The sequence below is a fragment of the Callithrix jacchus genome, chromosome 6 (genome assembly GCF_049354715.1).
Source record: "Callithrix jacchus isolate 240 chromosome 6, calJac240_pri, whole genome shotgun sequence".
NCBI lineage: Eukaryota > Metazoa > Chordata > Mammalia > Primates > Cebidae > Callithrix > Callithrix jacchus.
In genome coordinates this window covers 36,882,376-36,900,148 of record NC_133507.1, presented here as the reverse complement: position 1 = coordinate 36,900,148, position 17,773 = coordinate 36,882,376, and the positions used below count along the sequence as shown (strand labels likewise).

The 17,773-nt window shown below is 40.9% G+C and overlaps 1 protein-coding gene across 29 annotated transcripts in view; it reads right to left on the bottom strand.

Annotated features, from left to right (window-relative positions):
• IWS1 (interacts with SUPT6H, CTD assembly factor 1) overlaps nt 1-17,773 on the bottom strand; it is a 41,083-nt gene that overhangs the window by 23,115 nt on the left and 195 nt on the right. For 8 of the 29 annotated variants that reach the window (XR_013518824.1, XR_013518823.1, XR_013518826.1 and 5 more), the window contains exons 1-2: nt 17,336-17,642; nt 946-2,014 (exon numbers count right to left, since the gene is read on the bottom strand). Coding sequence is in view for 19 of the 29 variants with exons in the window: in XM_035304158.3 (XP_035160049.1) it covers nt 946-2,014; nt 17,336-17,590 (1,324 nt within the window). In the remaining 10 variants the exon portion in view is untranslated. Of the gene's footprint in view, nt 1-945; nt 2,015-5,610; nt 6,232-14,114; nt 14,234-17,335; nt 17,643-17,773 lie in introns of those variants that run through there. The other 21 variants (XR_013518831.1, XR_013518832.1, XM_054257334.2 and 18 more) reach the window with 5 other exon arrangements.

Sequence of the window (17,773 nt, the reverse complement as noted above, 5' to 3'; positions counted from 1 at the left end):
CTCAGGAGACTGAAGCAGGAGAATGGCTTAAACCTGGGAGGCAGAGGTTGCAGTGAGCTGAGGTCATGCCAGTGCACTCCAGCCTGGGCGACAGAGTAAGATTCTGTCTCAAAAAACACAACTAGATTGATGGGCAAAATTGGCATTCTTTCTATGCTGCCAAGTAGTAAGTGAACTAAAAAGGACTACGTATTTCCTTCTAGGAATATTCTCCATGTTCCTCTATCCGAATATTCTCCATGTTCCTCTATCATTGCTCGTCAGTTTGAAATTTGTCATCTTACTTAACACATTGACAGCATGTCTCGTACTTTTTTTCCTTCTCCTATAAGAACTGTCAGTTTATAATGAAATATGTATTTTCCAAAAAAAGATAAGTTTCATAAAAAAAGTCAACAAGTAAAACTTATTTCTGTGAAAATGGAGTCTTAGGTAGCAGAGACTGAAACACTCTGCAGAGAGATGGTGTTTCTAAAGAGAAACCCCTCAAAGCTTCCCTGATTCTGAATATTCAACAATGTTTAACAAATGAAGAGACGTACCTATGGGAGCTCAGTTACTGTTTGGATGGGGTCTAGTGAACTAAGAGTCAAAGAGACCCATGGCTAACTTGGAATATAGTTAGGGGTTTTCATGTAAACATATTTCTTTGAAACATTACCTTTTCCAGTTAAAAAAAAAAAACTATTTTATATTCCCATTGACATGTGGTTTATCACTCTAAGACAGTCAGAGATTAATGCACATTAACAGAACTCAAAGGTAAACTTACTATTAAGCTTAGCCCATGATAACCATGGGAAATGAGTATCCTAGTGATATTTTACAATATTAAGCTGAATAACAGAATATAGATCCCACATACCAAGAGGATACAATGTTTCACAGTTACAAGCTTAGACAATGAGTAAAGCCAGTGATAAACAGGCCAAAGTAATTCCTTACATGCTTTCTCTTCATCTTCACTATCAGAAAGCACAGCAGCTTTTCTCTTCGCTACTTTCTCCTCCTCACCCTCTTTTTCATCTTCATCGCTGTCCATTTTTTGCCTTTTGAGTTCTTCCTCCTCACTATCAGAACTGTGAAACTTTTTTCTGTCCATATGGCTGTCTGAATGGACAGAGTCATTCTGCATTTCTGTATCCTCTCCCTTATTCTCCCTGTCACTGTCATCATCTGACTCTGGCTTCTGTTTGTGTCTGGACGCATCCTCAGTTTCTGAGTCACTGGCAGGTCCCTTCTGAGGTCCCTCACTTTCAGAGTCACTGACTCGGGGTTTGGGTAACTCTTCATTTTCAGAATCACTGGCCTGGATCCTTGGGGGGTCCTCACTTTCTGAATCACTGATTTGGGGTTTGGGAAGCTCTTCATTTTCTGAGTCACTGGCCTGATGCCTTGGAGGGTCCTCACTTTCTGAGTCACTGATACGAGGTTTGGGAAGCTCCTCATTTTCAGAGTCACTGGCCTGGTGCCTTGGGGGTTCCTCACTTTCCGAGTCACTGACCTGAGGTTTAGGAAGCTCCTCACTTTCAGAATCACTCATTCGAGGTTTGGGAGGTTCCTCATTTTCAGAGTCACTGGCTTGCTGCCTTGGGGGCTCCTCACTCTCAGAGTCACTGATTTGAGGTTTTAGAGTATCTTCTGTTTCAGAGTCACTGGCAGGACTCTTCTGGGGCTCCTCAATCTCAGAATCACTGGCAGGATGCTTTCCAACATCTTCGTTTTCTGAGTCACTTGCATGCCCATTAAGAAGCTCCTCATTTTCAGAGTCACTACCAGGTAATTTCCTGGTCTCCTCACTCTCAGAGTCACTCCCATGCTGATTGACATCCTCATTTTCAGAATCACTTGCAGGAGGCTCTGCACGTTTCTCAGATTCAGAGTCGCTGTCCTTCTGCCTGTGAAGCTCCTCACTTTCAGAGTCACTAGCATTAAGATTTAAGGGCTCATCATTCTCTGAGTCTGTCACATGATGTCCTTTGGTAAGGCCATCTTCTCGATCACTAGGTTCATTCTGAAAAATAAAGTGAGAAAAAATTAGGAAAAGTGCAAAAAAAAAATTTTAATAGTAATATATTAAAAATTTTAATAGGTAAGTGCCTGTTTCAGTGGGATAGTTAGGAATTTTGGGAAGTTTACAATTTTGGAAACTTTGCTCAATGTGCTGTATTTCAGTGACTATATTTCATGGCAAAGAATACAGCACATTGAGCAAATTTTCCAAAATTGTAAACTTCCCAAAATTCCTAACTATATTTTTCTTCAGTTCTCACCAGGCAGTCAGCCCAGGACTGTATTAGATTCCTGGTCAGTGACAAACTCCATGATCCCACTGAAACAGGCACTTACCTATTAAAACGATATTAGGATATCACAGAATCTTACAGTACAGTACTCTGTATGTTGCCTAAAGCTTTCTTTAGACATACTTCATAATTTAAAAGAATGCATGTGGAAAATTTAACAATCTAGACTGTAAGCTCTAGGAAGGCAGGCATATTTTGGTTTGTTTTCCCCACTGAGGTATCCTCAGAGTACAGAATGCTCTCCAATACATACACATAGTAGGCAGAGTTTGGGCATCCCTAATCTGAAAATTCAGAAAACTCCAAAGTCTGAAACTTTTTAAGCATTAACGTGACACCACAAGTGGAAAATTCCACACACAAGCACCTAACACAAAGTTTGTTTCATGTGCAAAATTATTTAAAATAATGTAAAAGAGTACCTTTGAGCTATATATACAAGAAAGATAAACGAATTTTATGTTTAGACTTGGGTCCCATGGCCAAGATAGCTCTCTGTGTATATGTAAATATTTCAAAACTCAACAAAATTCTAAATCCAAAACAATTCTGGTTTCAAGCATTTTGGATAAGGGATACTGAACCTGTATGTGTTAAATGAGTAATAAAAGCATTAAGTAGGAATAACATAAAGTGAGGAATAATTAATCCAACAAGAATTTATGTGATGTCTACTATGTGCAAGATGCTAAGAATCCAGGCTAAGACCCAGTGCCTGACCTTAAGAGCTGCTGTCTAATGAGGAGCCAGCCAGGCATACTGTAATATTATAGTGTGACATGCACTATTCACAAAGTATGCATATGATATTTTGAAAGTGCACTAGAAGTGCATCTATGTGAAACTGAGCTGCAAAAAAAAGGTGTGCAGTGAGCGGAGATCGCACCACTGCACTCCAGCCTGAGTGACAGAGAGACTTCACCTGAAAAAAAAAATTTTTTTTAAAAGGTGTGCAAACAACAGGCATGTTTGCAGGTAGTTTGTGTTAGCTGAGTTAAGATGGGAGGGTGGAGAAGCCTACAGTACCAGCAGAGGCAACTAAAGCAGAAGGCAAAAGGGAAAACTGTAACTGGTTTTTGGAATGCTCTCCACAGCATATCCATCACATAACTCTAATGCCATGTCTATGTGTGACTTGATTTATTTTAGTTGAAGTAACAGAATCATCTCTGGCTAAGTCCAGAAAAAAAGAACAATCTCTCAGGATCAGAAAGACTAAAGACTGGAAGGTTAAGTACCAATGCAGCACAGAAAGCTTAGAAAAAGGAACTCAGGATCATTTTACTAGAGTACCATCAGTAACATGACTCAGCTATGAACATAATAAATTTCAATGTCTAGAACTAAATTATAAATCCCCAAGAGAGATGACCTAACTGGTCAAGGCAATATCAGAAACTGTGACTCAATCAGTTACAGCTGGAGCAGGGGCACAGCACTGGGAGCCACTCCCAAAGAAGTGAGACACTAGGCAGTCATCCAGAACTCACCCGCTACACTCTACCCCGGATTTCCTGACGCGTGGTGCAGCATTCCAAAACAAATAACCCTTACAAGGACACTGCATAAGACAATGATTGTGAAATTCAGAAATCCTCATGAATTTTTTATGAGTTTCACAAAAACATCGCATTATGTGTGGCACAACCAGGCAAAAAAAGGAAAGAAATCACTATAGTAAAAAAGTACTAGTGTGACAGACTCAAGCTAAAGAATACACTTAGACAACACCAACACAGAATGTGTGATGAGTATGTTGGAAATTACACAGTTGAGCTTAAAAGTTATCAAAACTATATTCAAACTTTCTAGAGTGGCTTCAGCAATTAAACTGCAAGCTTAAAAAAATCCAAAAGACAGTTTTTTAAAAAGTCGGATGAGTACAACAAATCAACAATTGAAACTGACATTTAAGGTCATATTTTAAAATAATTTAAGACATTTCCTAGTTGTAACAGTAAAAGAAATTGAGCACTCAGGGGGTCCTTAGATGCTTTAGATGTATTGCCTTATACCTTCTTAGCCATCGTTCACACTGCAGCTATAAATAACTACTGGTTATTCACCATAACCTTTCCTTCAAATTTAAGAAACTACCTTTCCAGTGAAAAGTTCAAAAATTCAAAATTCTTCTAAAATGTTGAGTTTTTTAGTACATTTTGAGTTAGCTGTTGCTTGCTTATAAAAATGGGTTACCACATAAAATGGCATAGTATTCCACCAAATTATTTTCCCTTTGATTTGAAAGATTAATGAGCACTGCAGAAATAAGACAAATGCTACTCACACCCAAAGATCACCATCATTTACATTTTAGTCCTTTCAATCTCTTCTCTGTGTAAATTTACTTTAAAAAATTAAACCAGGACCTAGAATCACAATAATAGCCTGTATCTTTCAAGTAACAGCGGCAGGAAGCAAATTCCTAGGCAGACAGGAGTGGTTCCCTGGTGAAACATGACCTTCTAGCCAAAGACAGCTTAAACCCTGAAAACTGAGCTGCCAGAGCCCCTGACTGGAGTGAGAACTTTTATTACTGTTTGCTCTTTCCTGATTGGTTCTGAATAATACTATTTTTTAACCAGTCAAATGTTGCCTTTCCCAAGGCTACCTACAGCCCATTCTTCCCCAATTCTGAGCCTATAAAAACCCCAGACTTTCCACAAGTTGGGGACTACTCATCTTTGGGTAGAGGCTGCCCATTTCAGGTCCCCTCTCTGCTGAGAGCTGTTCCGTCACTCAATAAAATTCTTCTCCACCCTGTTCACTCACTGTTGTCCGTGTAACCTCATCCTTCTTGGACACAGGAAAAGAACCTGGGAACTGCCCAGTGGAGGATGGGAAAAGAGCTGTAACACTGTACCCAACCCTCCTGCTTATCCAGCAATGGGGGAGAAGTTGTTGCTGGGCGTGACACACCGCCATTCACCGAGGCTCGGGTACCAGGAACGACCAAGAGAGCTGTAGTGCTTCTTGAGAGCCCAGACCTTGGGACTCTCCAAAGCAGAGCTGTAACACGCCCCTACTCACCAAGCCTGGCGCAATGGGAACAACTGAGCTGTGACACCCTTGGGGCCCTCCAGTTCCCAGCATCTCCAAGTCTTCAGGCACCCCCACATCCCCCTCATCTGGACACTGGCACCTACTATGTAGTTGCTTGTAGCACACTGGGTGCAGCTGAAGCACCCTATACGGAGCCTGCATCTGTGTCGGTGCCTGGAGCTGCCCTACCACTGCAGCAGCTGACCCGCCTGGCTATGCACTGTGACCAGACCTCGGACTTGCTCACTCACACACCCCTTACCATTCCATGCCTGTCCTGCCTGCAGAGGCCATTAGCAAAAACCAAGTGCAGACTGAGTGGGCAGGGTGAGTCCAAGCAGCGAGCCCGGAGACTAGTGAGGCTGGAGTAGGAGCACTGCCGGCCCACAGACATTTCCAGCCAATGGGAAGCGGCATCCCAAAAAAATCCTGCATCAAAAGTAACATGTTCAGTTCTCCATGTCACGAAATAGTCTCTGAAAACAAATAGCTGCATTGCAATTTTTATAAATGTTCCATTTATACTTTAATCGCTCATTTTCTATACTGTTGAGTATTTCTTGTTTCCTTTCTTACGTTTATTACACCTCACTTATCCATTTCAGTGTTTTCAACCCAAAGGTTGAAATTCTGGCTCCTCACCCAAGGGGTCAGTGGGAAATTTGAAGGGCTATTTTTGGTCATAAATGATAGGGAGGATGTGTTACTAGCATTTTTTAATGCCCAGTAACCAACACGATAAATGCCCTGTAATATATAGGCATGTCCCCAGATATCCACAACTGGCTTGCTAAGAATCTCTTTTTCAGGAAAGCAACACAAGGCTGCTCTCTGTGGAGGTGTAGCCACAGGCAAGACCCAGAGGATCTCACCCATCCACGCCTATAGGAAACTACATGAGATGAAGGAGCTCAATGGGCCCAATACAGATTGCAGTAACAGACAAGCAAAGCATAATGGGTCCCTTTGGGATTTAAACTGGGGAATATGCAAAAGTTTAACCAACCTGAAAGAGATAAAAATGAAGTCACACAAGGACTTTTGGCATCATAGCATCAGAAGTTCTACTGACCTTCTCCCCAGTGAAAATTATTAAAAAACAACCATTTAAAATCTCTAGAAATGGTCCTAATGGCAAAGGGCAAATGAAGAAATGCCTACACAAATTCGACTAGAGAGGCTAAAGACTCTGTTATTTGAACCAAGATCAATCCCTCCTTTCAACCTCACAATTCAGTGAGGCTGACTCCACTACAGATTGCTGTAGCCAGAAACACAGAGCTCCCTCTCCATCCTGGTTTCAGTTAGAGTTTTCTTCCCAGAAAGAGCAGAGTATCAGCATCTCTCACCCTGCTCCCAGATGCCTCTTGCTGTGCTAAGTTCCAAAAGACTGCAGGTGTGAAGCGGAGATGAGATTCCCATCTTTTGCTCAACCCTTACTTGCTTAAAGGCGGCTTTACCTTGCTCAGGTGCACCACACTGAGAACACTGGGACCCTAATCACCCTTGAGCCAGCTTGTGAGACCATGCCAAGAGCAGCAAGCTGAAAGGCTTTCAGGTTACTAACTCATTCCCACCTCCCACCCCCCACCCCCTATCCAGAGCTCAGTGTTCAAAAAAATCCAGAAGGCAGCCTAGACAACATGGCAAAATCCCATCTCTATAAAAAACAAAAAACTTAGCTGGGCGTGGTGGTGCATGCTTGTGGTCCCAGCCACTCCGGGGACTAGCACAGGAGAATCTCTTGAACCTGGGAGACGGAGGTTGCAGTGAGCCGAGATCACGTCACAGCACTCCAGCCTGGGAGACAGAGTGAGACCCTGCCCGCCCACAAATAAATAAATAATGAGAAAACAGCTGAATAGAATTACTAGACTAATAAGCTCAATGAGAAAAAAGAGGACTTTAACAATACTATAAACAAACTAGATCAAACAGATACCTAAAGAAATAGGCCAGGCACAATGGCTCACACCTATAATTCCAGTGCCGCTGAGAGGCCAGGGTGGGAAGACCAATTGAAGCCAGGAGTTCAAGACCCACTTGGGCAACATAGCAAAACGATCTCTACAAAAAAGTTTAAAAATTAACCAGGCGTGATGGCATGCACCTCTAGTCCTAGCTACTCAGGAGTCTGCGGCAAGAAGACTGCTTGAGCTCAGGAGTTCAAGGTTCAGTGAGCCATAATTTTTTTAAATGCCCGCTGTGTTAAAGTAAGCTACAGTTACACCACTGTACTCCATCCTGGGCAACAGAAGAGACCTTTTTAAAAAAAACCAACAACAAAAAAAAAACCTTTATTCAACAATAAAATATATATTCTTATTAAGTGCATGGAACATTCTCCAGGATAGACTATGTGCTAGGTCCTAAAACAAACCTTGATAAATTTAAAAGAATAGCAATATACAAAGTTTGTTCCCCTACAATGAAATAAAACTAGAAATTAAAAAAAAAAAAAACTAGAAATAGAAAAAATGTTTAGGAACAATATATGAAATTAATAAAATAATTCCATTTACTAAGCATCAAAGAGAATAACATACTTATAAATTTAACAAAGAAATCCAATATATATACATGGAAAACTATAAATCACTGTTAAAAGCAATTAAACACTTAAATAGACATCCCACGTTCTCGGATGAAGAGACTTTATACTGCCAAGATGGCAATATTCCAAACTGAACTACTGATTCAGTGTAATCCCCCTATCAGAATCCCAGCTAACTTCCCTGCAGAAATCAACAAACTTATTCTAAAATACATAGGTAACTGCAAGGAACCCAGATTGGCCAAAAGATCTTGAAAAAGAACAAATTAGGACTCATACTCTCCAGTAACAAAACATACTACAAAGCAATAGTAGTTAATACACTACTACACGTACAAGGATAGATGCAGATATGAGTAAGATTTTAATCTTAGATATGAGTAAGAAATGAAGCCACATATCCTATGGTCAACAGATTTTCAACAAAGATGCCAAGACCATTCAATGGTGAAAGAACAGTCTTTTCACAATGCGAATAAAACTACACCCTTATCTTATACTATATACAAAAATCTCAAAACTGATCAAACACTAAAGCTGTAACAGTCTTAGAATAAAACATAGGGGTAACTCTTCATGACCTCAGATTTGGCAAAAAATTCTTAGGTATGATACTAAAAGCACAAGCAATCCATGAAAAAAAAAAAACAGACAAGTTGAACTGCATCAAATTTAAGAACTTTTGTGCTTCAAAGGATACCATTAAAAAAAAGACAACCCAGAAACGGGAAAAATATTTGGAAATTAGTCATCTAATAAGGAGTGATATAAAGACTAAAGATTTTTTGACAACGCAATAATAAGGGGAAAAAAAGCTCAATTTTAGAAATAGGCAAGGTATGGTGGCTCTTGCCTGTAATCTCGGCACTTTGGCAGGCTAAGGCAGGAGGACTGCTTGGGGCCAGGAATTCAAGACCAATTGAGGCAACATAGTGAGATCCCCTCTCTACAAAAAAGAGGACAAAGAATCTGAATGGATATTTCTCCAAGGAAGACATACAAATACCTAGACACTCAACATGATTACTCATCAGAGAAATGCAAATCAAAACAAGTGATAGACCATTTCACAGCCAGCAAGATGTCTGTAATCAAAAAGTCAGGTAATAAGTGCTGACAAGAGTATGGAGAAATCAGAACCCTTATACTCAGCTATTATGAATGTAAAACAGTGTAACCACTGTGGAAAATAGTCTGGCAGCTCCTCAAATGATTACACAGAATTACATCTGAGTTAGCAATTACCTCCCTTAGGAATATGCCCAAGAGAACTGAAAATGAATGCCCACAAAACACTTGTACACAAATGGTTATAGCAGCATTATTCATAATACCAAAAGAAACAACCCAAATGTCATCAACTGAAGAATGGATAGATAAAATGTAGTCTATCCATATAACGGAATATTATTTACCACAAAACAGGAATGAAGTACTGATACATGCTACAACATGGATACACCTTGAAAATACTATGGTAAGTGAAATACGTCAGTCACAAAAGACCATCTTTTATCATTCCATATGTAAGAGAAGTCCAGGACAGAGACTTTAGGAGACAGAAAGGAACTTAGTGGTTGCTGAGGACTGTGGGGTGGGGAGCGGGTAGGCAAAGGGAAGAAGAGATTAGAAAGGTAACAGCAAAAGTGTTTCTTATATAATGAAATCCTAAAATCGACTGTGGTGACAGCTGGACTACCAGAAAATACTGAAGATCACTGAATTGCACACTTTAAGTGGGTAAATTGTATAGTATGTAAATCTATTTCAATAGAGCCCTTTTTTGGGCCAGGCATGGTGGCTCATATCTGTAATCCCAGCACTTTGGGAAGCCAAGGTGGGCAGGTGCCTTGAGCCCAGGAGTTTGAGATCAGCCTGGGCAACATGGCAAAATCCCATCACTACTATAAATAAAAAAATTAGCTGGGCAGAGTGGTGCATGCCTGGGTCTCAGCTACTTGGGAGGCTAAGGTGGGGGGATCACTTAACCCCAGGAGGTTGAGGCTACAGTGAGCTGTGATAGTGCGACTACATGCCAGCCTGGGCAACAGTGTAAGACTCTGCCTCAAAAAAAAAAAAAAAAAAGAAAGAAAAAGAAAAACTGCTTTTTAAAAGACAGGTAACCTTTTTTTCTTTTGAGACAGAATTTCGCTCTTGTTGTCCATGCTGGTGTGCAATCGTGTAGTCTCAGCTCACTGAAATCTCCGCCTCCCTGGTACAAGTGATTCTCCTGCCTCAGCCTCCCAAGTAGCTGGGATTATAGGCACCTGCCACCACGCCCGACTTTTTTGTATTTTTTAGTAGAGACGGGGTTTCACCATGTTGGCCAGGCTGGTCTCAAACTCCTGACCTCAGGTGATCTGCCCACCTCAGCCTCCCAAAGTGCTGGGATTACAGGAGTGAGCTACCAAGGCCTGGCCCAAGACAGGTGACCTTTTTAAAAGATCAAAGTTGATGCAAAAAATCCATGATGAACAAAATATTTAAAATTTGAAGACAGGATAACTGGTACTAGCTTTTCCATTTCCCTTTGGCTCAAATATAGACCAACACAGCATTGCTACTGATCCTAACTTTAAGATTTTGATATTTTGTTGATCGTATATTTTTGCATTCGAGTTTTAAAATATCATTTATCTTGATCACTGAGTATTTTTCAAAGCTTGGAGGAAAAAAATAAAGCCAACCATACAAGAAACGGAGATGTTATTAGAAATGGCCATTAGGCAGGCCCATCAATGATAGAACAAACTCCCTAGACAGAAAGATTCACAGCCCGTTACATACATGTGTTAACAGTAAACTCTTGTTTTCTTCAGGCAGTCTGACAAGAGACTTGCTCTGTCACCTGTCAGAGATTATTTATAGACATATACAATTATTTTAAGAAAAAAATAAGTTTTTTTTTTTTTTAGTAACTAAAGAAGCTTTATAATAAAGTGGTTAAGAAACCTGCAAAAATTACTGGTCTTCAAAATCTTATCAGTATTTCCTACACTGACCACTATCTTAAAGACTGTGTGTGTGTGTGTGTGTGTGTGTGTGTGTGTGTGTGTGTTTTGTGTGTACTGAGTAAATACTATAGGTGAAATGAATTAAAAAAAAAATACTAGCCTAAATTCTAAAATACAGATGGAGATTTTTTTTTTTTGAGACGGAGTTTCGCTCTTGTTACCCAGGCTGGAATGCAATGGCTCGATTTCGGCTCACTGCAACCTCCGCCTCCTGGGTTCAGGCAATTCTCCTGCCTCAGCCTCCCGAGCAGCTGGGATTACAGGCACACACTACCATGCCCAGCTAATTTTTTGTATTTTTAGTAGAGATGGGGTTTCACCATGTTGACCAGGATGGTCTCAATCTCTTGACCTCGTGATCCACCCGCCTCGGCCTCCCAAAGTGCTGGGATTACATAAAAGCCATTTGAAATAGGCAAAAGAACATTAACACAGAACTCAACACTTATAGAATACAGCTGGCACTCTCGAAGTACTAGTGGTTTAGCAAATTAAGATAACCTTCCTGGAAAGGAATATCTATGAAGAGCCTTAAAATGAGTCTTTTTCATCTGGTTAATTCTCCTGACAGCTTTCTAAGGAAACAATAAAAAATGGTCACAACTGTTTATGTACAAAAATCTTCAAGGTAGCTTCAGTTACTTAACACAATAGCTAAACAGCATAAATGACAAGTTAGAAAACTGCTGAATCAGTGATATTGCATCCACATTGTGAAACCATTAAAAATTATGCTTATTGAGAATCTTTAATCATGGGGAAACACTTAAAGTATAATCTTAAATGAAGAGATAAATACATAGACACAAAATATATATAGTAAAATCTGAAGTAAAGGTAAAATATAAAATACACACGCGTCATATACATGGGACAGAATGAAAATGCAGGAGAAATAATGTGAAAAGGCTCGTAGTCATTTCTGTAGTTGGAGTATGCTGGTTTTATTTTCTTTAAACTTTACAGATACAGAAGCGCCTCAACTTATTACGGGGTTACAGCCTGAGAAACCCATAGTAAGTTGAAAATATCATGAAGCCAAAAATGCACTTCATCCATCTAATCTACCAAACATCACAGCTCAGCCTAAGCCTACCTTAAATGAGCTCCAAACACTTACCGAGGTCTACAGTTGGCCAAAACCACCTAACACAAAACCTATTTTATACTAGAATGTTGAGTACCTCATGTAATTTACTGAATACCATGAAAAACAGAATGGTTGTATGGGTACTCACAGTATGCCATCAGCACTTGCAACATAACAGAATTGAAAATTTTTAAATCAAACTATTATATGTCTGGGACAGTCCGTGATTTCTAAATTTTCAAAAACAGGCACTTATTTATTCAGAATCCATATTACTTTTAAAAACTATAGATGCTTAAGGTAACGTGCATTTGCAACTGCAGCATGAGGCCATGAGATGACTACCCTACTAGGTTCTATACTGACAGTCGCTAATCTCTGAATGCTGTTTCCAAAGTGGACACTTAAAATATCACACACTAAATGCACTGGCTACAATAATGTATACATTATCAAGTAATTCCCAACTATCATTAATTAAAATATTGGAATTTACTCTGAATGTTTAAAAGCATAGAAAAACCTGAGTGACATCAAAACATATAAAAGATGAGCCTTTTCCATCCCTGCATTTAGTTCTCTGACCTCCCCTACCCCTTACTGACCCCACTTCAGTTACAATGGCTCCTTGAAGACACCAACCACACTTTCACCTTGGGGTCCTGGGCAGGAATGTTCTTCCCCTAAACGTCCATATTCACACGGCCATTCCTTAGCCTCCCTTCACATCCTGGTTCAAATGCCACTTTCTTAATAAAAGGTCATATGGTCCCTATTTAACACCAAAGTCTGCCCTCCATCCTTTGCTATGTTCTAATTATCTATTTTCTTCACAGTATGTTACCTTCTAACAAACTATACAATTAAAAAAAAAAAAATTATTATTTAATGTCTTTCTCCTCCTACTGGAAAAAAAAACCTAAGAGAAAGATTTTAACTTCTAGTCACTGGTAAGTCCAAAGCACCTGCAAAAAGAGTCTGACACATATTAGGCACTCAATAAACACTTGCTGAATGTGTATGAATGCTGCTGTCGAAGGATACAGTCAATGATATAGTCTCTAACCACACCTACTAAAAATTGGACAATTTTCTACACGTGTAATCAAGAAAACTATATGACATAGAAAGTTCTTAAATCTTTCTATCTTTATCATTCCTATTTCAGTGTGTGTCTACCGAAGACTTACAGTGAATTTATTTAAAAATTTCCCAATTTTGTCTTAACATGTTATATAACCAAAAATGCACATAAATCATTGAAATATTTATGTACTAGGCCAAATATGTTAAAATGTACACAAAAACCAATACTACTCTGTATTATTAAACAAAAACAGCTCTTAAAATTACATTTGGGGGGGCATGGTGGCTCACCCCTGTAATCCTAGCACTTTGAGAGGCTGAGGTGAGAGGATCACTTGAGATCAGGAGTTTGAGACCGGCCTGGCCAACATGGTGAAACTCTGTCTCTACCAAAAAAAACAAAAAATCGCTGGATGTGGCGGCCTGAGCCTGTGGTCCCAGCTACTCGGGAGGCTACAAGGTGACAGAATGGCTTGAGCCCAGGAGGTAGAGGCTGCAGTGAGCCAAGATCTCACCACTGTACTCCAGACTGTGCTACAGGGCCAGACCCTGTCTCAAAAAAAAAAAAAAAGCATTATTACATATATTATATACACCATAACAGTTCAAAATAAGAAGGGCAAATACTGACATAAATTTTGATAGGTGATAATCCCAATAACTTTCTATTTCAACTGATATTTCTTCAAATTGCAAATGCTCATTGCCCCACTACAACATTATTTGCAGAATAGGGAAACTTAGTCAAGTATCGAAGGTCTGGTACATTTTCTCAATCAATATGCACAGCTGAAAACTGCCTAACATTTGAAATGTGACCCAATCAGAAGTTACTTCACTGTGATTTCAACAGTAACCAGACCATCACTATTTATTTTTCAAGCAATTTTCTATTAACTTACACTCCTTTACTTTCAGAGATTAAAGCCTAAACTGTCACAGGGATTCTATAACTTCTATATATAACAGGACTCACAGAACGCAAGGGAAAAGCCCTCCCAAAGACATTGGTTAGCCAATACCTCTGAATGACGTTCTACACTTCCAGTGTCTGATCCGGAGTGTTGCTCATTTACATCATCCTCACCGTCTGACCCTGAATCCCGTTCATCCTGTACTGGGGTAGCACCACCATCATCTGCTTAAAAACAAAACAAAAACCCACTTATGGTGTAAGATGAATGACATCTACAGTGAAATGAACACACTGAATCAAGAATAATAAGTGCACAAATTACCACCGAGGAAGCATAACTAATGATGCTAAAATTTTGAATAATATAATACGATACTCATACAAATACCAACAATCATAACATGTACTATGAAATATACGGCAGCAAAACTACACCATAAAGCAATTTATAGCTTAAGAAACAACCCTAAAGACCAAGTTAACAATTTATTTCAATTTCATGTTAAAATTGGTCTGTCTTTCTCTCTGTGGCATTTACCGCCTTCTAATATACTACCTGAAATTATTTTATTTAACGTGGTTCTTCTTCACTTGAATGAAAGTGCCCCAAGAACAGGGATTTTGGTTCATGGCTCAATCTCTGGAGCCCAGAACACTGCCTAGCACCTGATATACAATAAGTATTTGTTTATGAATGAACACAAGGAACTCCAGTCCAAATCTAGAGAAAATTCATTCAAGAAAAGCACATATAAAATGATAAATATGAACTGTTACCTAACTTTCTCTTTTATTTTTTTAGAAATGGGGTCTTGGTATATTGCGCAGGCTGGTCTCAAACTCCTGGCCTCAAGCAATCCTCTCGCCTTTACCTCCATAAGTGCTGGTATTATGCCCAGCCCCAATACTTTAAAAATACAGATTATATTGAGAGGAAGGCAGGTTTCAGAAGATAGGAAGACTTACAGGTTTATAAAAATAATCAAATTTTTAAAAATGTAGTCAACTACAGAAAAACCAAAACGTCCTATAAGAATGGAATCTCGGGGACGGGCGCGGTGGCTCAAGCCTGTAATCCCAGCACTTTGGGAGGCTGAGGCGGGTGGATCATGAGGTCAAGAGATCGAGACCATCCTGGTCAACATGGTGAAACCCCGTCTCTACTAAAGATACAAAAAATTAGCTGGGCATGGTGGCACGTGCCTGTAATCCCAGCTACTCAGGAGGCTGAGGCAGGAGAATTGCCTGAACCCAGGAGGCGGAGGTTGCGGTGAGCCGAGATCGCGCCATTGCACTCCAGCCTGGGTTACAAGAGCGAAACTCCGTCTCAAAAAAAAAAAAAAAAGAATGGAATCTCACTTTTCTTTAGGCAGCCAGAGTGGGGAAAGAAAAAAAATTAAGGGGAATCACTATCATACTAATGAGCTAATCTACTTAGCTAAGAAGAATATATATATATATGGTCATGATAAAAATAATAGTTTTGAAGTTTAACAAACAATTATGCTGCAACAGTGGGAGGAGAGAAGAAGGAGGCACATAGGCTAAAATATTGTCCTAGCATAACAGAAAATCATTAGAGAATGCCTGAAAATGATGCAAGAGATTGCATGAATTAGGAACACACAGGTAAACACCCCAAACAGCTAAAAGAATGTAAAATAGACGGAGGGGACAAGTCAGGGAACTGCTATATTTTCTGTTACCTCTTTTAGTAATTAACCTATATACATGTATTAAATATAATAGCTTTTTTTTTTTTTTGAGATGGAGTTTCACTTTTTGCCCAGGCTGGAGTGCAATGGTGCAATCTCAGCTCACTTCAACTTTTGCCCCCTGGGTTCAAGCGATTCTCCTTCTCAATTTCCCGAGTAGCTGGGATTACAGGCGACTGCCACCACGCCTGGCTAGTTTTTGTATTTTTTGTAGAGGCAGGGTTTCACCATGTTGACTGGTCTCGAACTCCCGACCTCAGGTGACCTTGGCCTCCCAAAGTGCTAGGATTACAGGCATGAGCCACTATGCACAGCCTACTTTTTGAAAAGTAACTTAAAAAACACAAATGAATGGAAAAAAGCTATTTTGAAAGTATCAGGAAAGTGTTTTTTGTTTTTGGTTGTTTTTTTTTTTTTTTTTGTCGCCCAGGCTGGAGTGCAGTGGTGCAATCCGGGCTCACGGCAACCTCCGCCTCTGGGCTCAGGGCTCAGGGCTCAAAGAATCCTCCCACCTCAGCTTCCAGAGTAGCTGGGACTACAGGTGTGAGCCACCACACTCGGCTAATTTTTGCATTTTTGTAAAAATGGGCGGCAGGAGTCTCACTATGTTGCCCAGACTGGTCTCAAACTCCTGGGCTCAAGCCATCAGCCACCTACGCCTCCCAAAGTGCCGGTATTACAGGCATGAGCCACCGCACCTGGCTCAGGAAAGTGTTTTTAAGCCGCATAGCAGTGTGTTTGGAGAGCCCTTTGTAGTCATTACAATTCACTGTCCTATGTAAGGAAAGGCAACGAACTCAAAACAGTAAACAGCTTAACGCTTAAATAATTATTTAAACACTTAAATTTTTTTATTTTCAATTTTTCTGGGTACATAGTGGGTGTATACATTTATGGCGTATTTAAGAACTTTTGAGACAGAACGCCCCAATAGAACTGGTACACAAAAGGAAAGCAAATGCAACCTATTTCCCACAGCCGGTTCTGCCTCATTTATCTTTAATCTCAGGTACTGAGCACCGTGCCAGCAAAGTGGGGCCCAGAAAGTTTACAGAATAATCAAACAATAAAGAAAGGAGACCAAACTTCGGTTAGAAGAGGAAAGATCCCGAGGTGGAGGAAAGGCACAAATGTCACCAGTAAGTGCCAGAAGTGCACTCCTTACTCTGAATGCAACTGAAACGTGGGTCCTGCACTTACTATGTTCCGTACTGCAGGCAAGATTAAACCACCCCTAACTAAGAGCGAAAAGTCTAGGAAAGATCTCCCGCCCCATCGCCCCTTGGATTCTCCAACTACTCAACTACTGAGAACTCCCTTAACAGAAGAAACCTCTCCTGCCCTAGCACTTTGCACACAATAGGAGCTCAATATACGAAAGTACTTCTCAATTTCAGCAAAAACCTTCGCCGATTCGGAAGAAAGCTTTCCCTCCAGAATCCCCTCTCAGCTGGTCGGAGGGCTCTTGTCCTACACTGGTTGTGCACCTCGGACCAGTAGTGGGACGGCAGGTTTCGGGGACCTCCTAGCCCCCATCCGCGGGGTGCCAGGCCGAGCCCTGCCGAGTAACTGCTCCGCCCCCCCAGCCCGGTCTTCCAGGTCCCTGCCCCACCTGACTGGTCGCCGCTGTAATATTCCGAGTCCATGGCAGGCGGACTCTCAGCGGGGAGTGTCCGCGCCCCGCGCCGCCCCCGTCACCTCCTTGCAGGCGGTGTGACCCCAGATGGCGTGGCTCAGTGTTCAGAGGCTCCCGCCCGACCGGAGAACTTAACGGATGCGGAGGGTAAGAAAGCAGCAGCGGCAGCGGCGAATGCTTTGACCGGGAAGTCCCGGCAGAAAAGGCCGTACCCGGCAGGCAAGCAGGCATGCGAGCCGGCGATCTACTTCCTAGAAGCACCGCTGGGGCCAAAATGGCGTCTGCCCACGACCCTCAGAGGAATGCAGCGCGCAGGTGCCGCAACCCGTCAACCTGCCAATGAGAAGGCGCAACAGCAATGACGCGAGGCACGGCCGGAAAGGAGACTCATGGGAAAATTGAGCGGGACCTCGG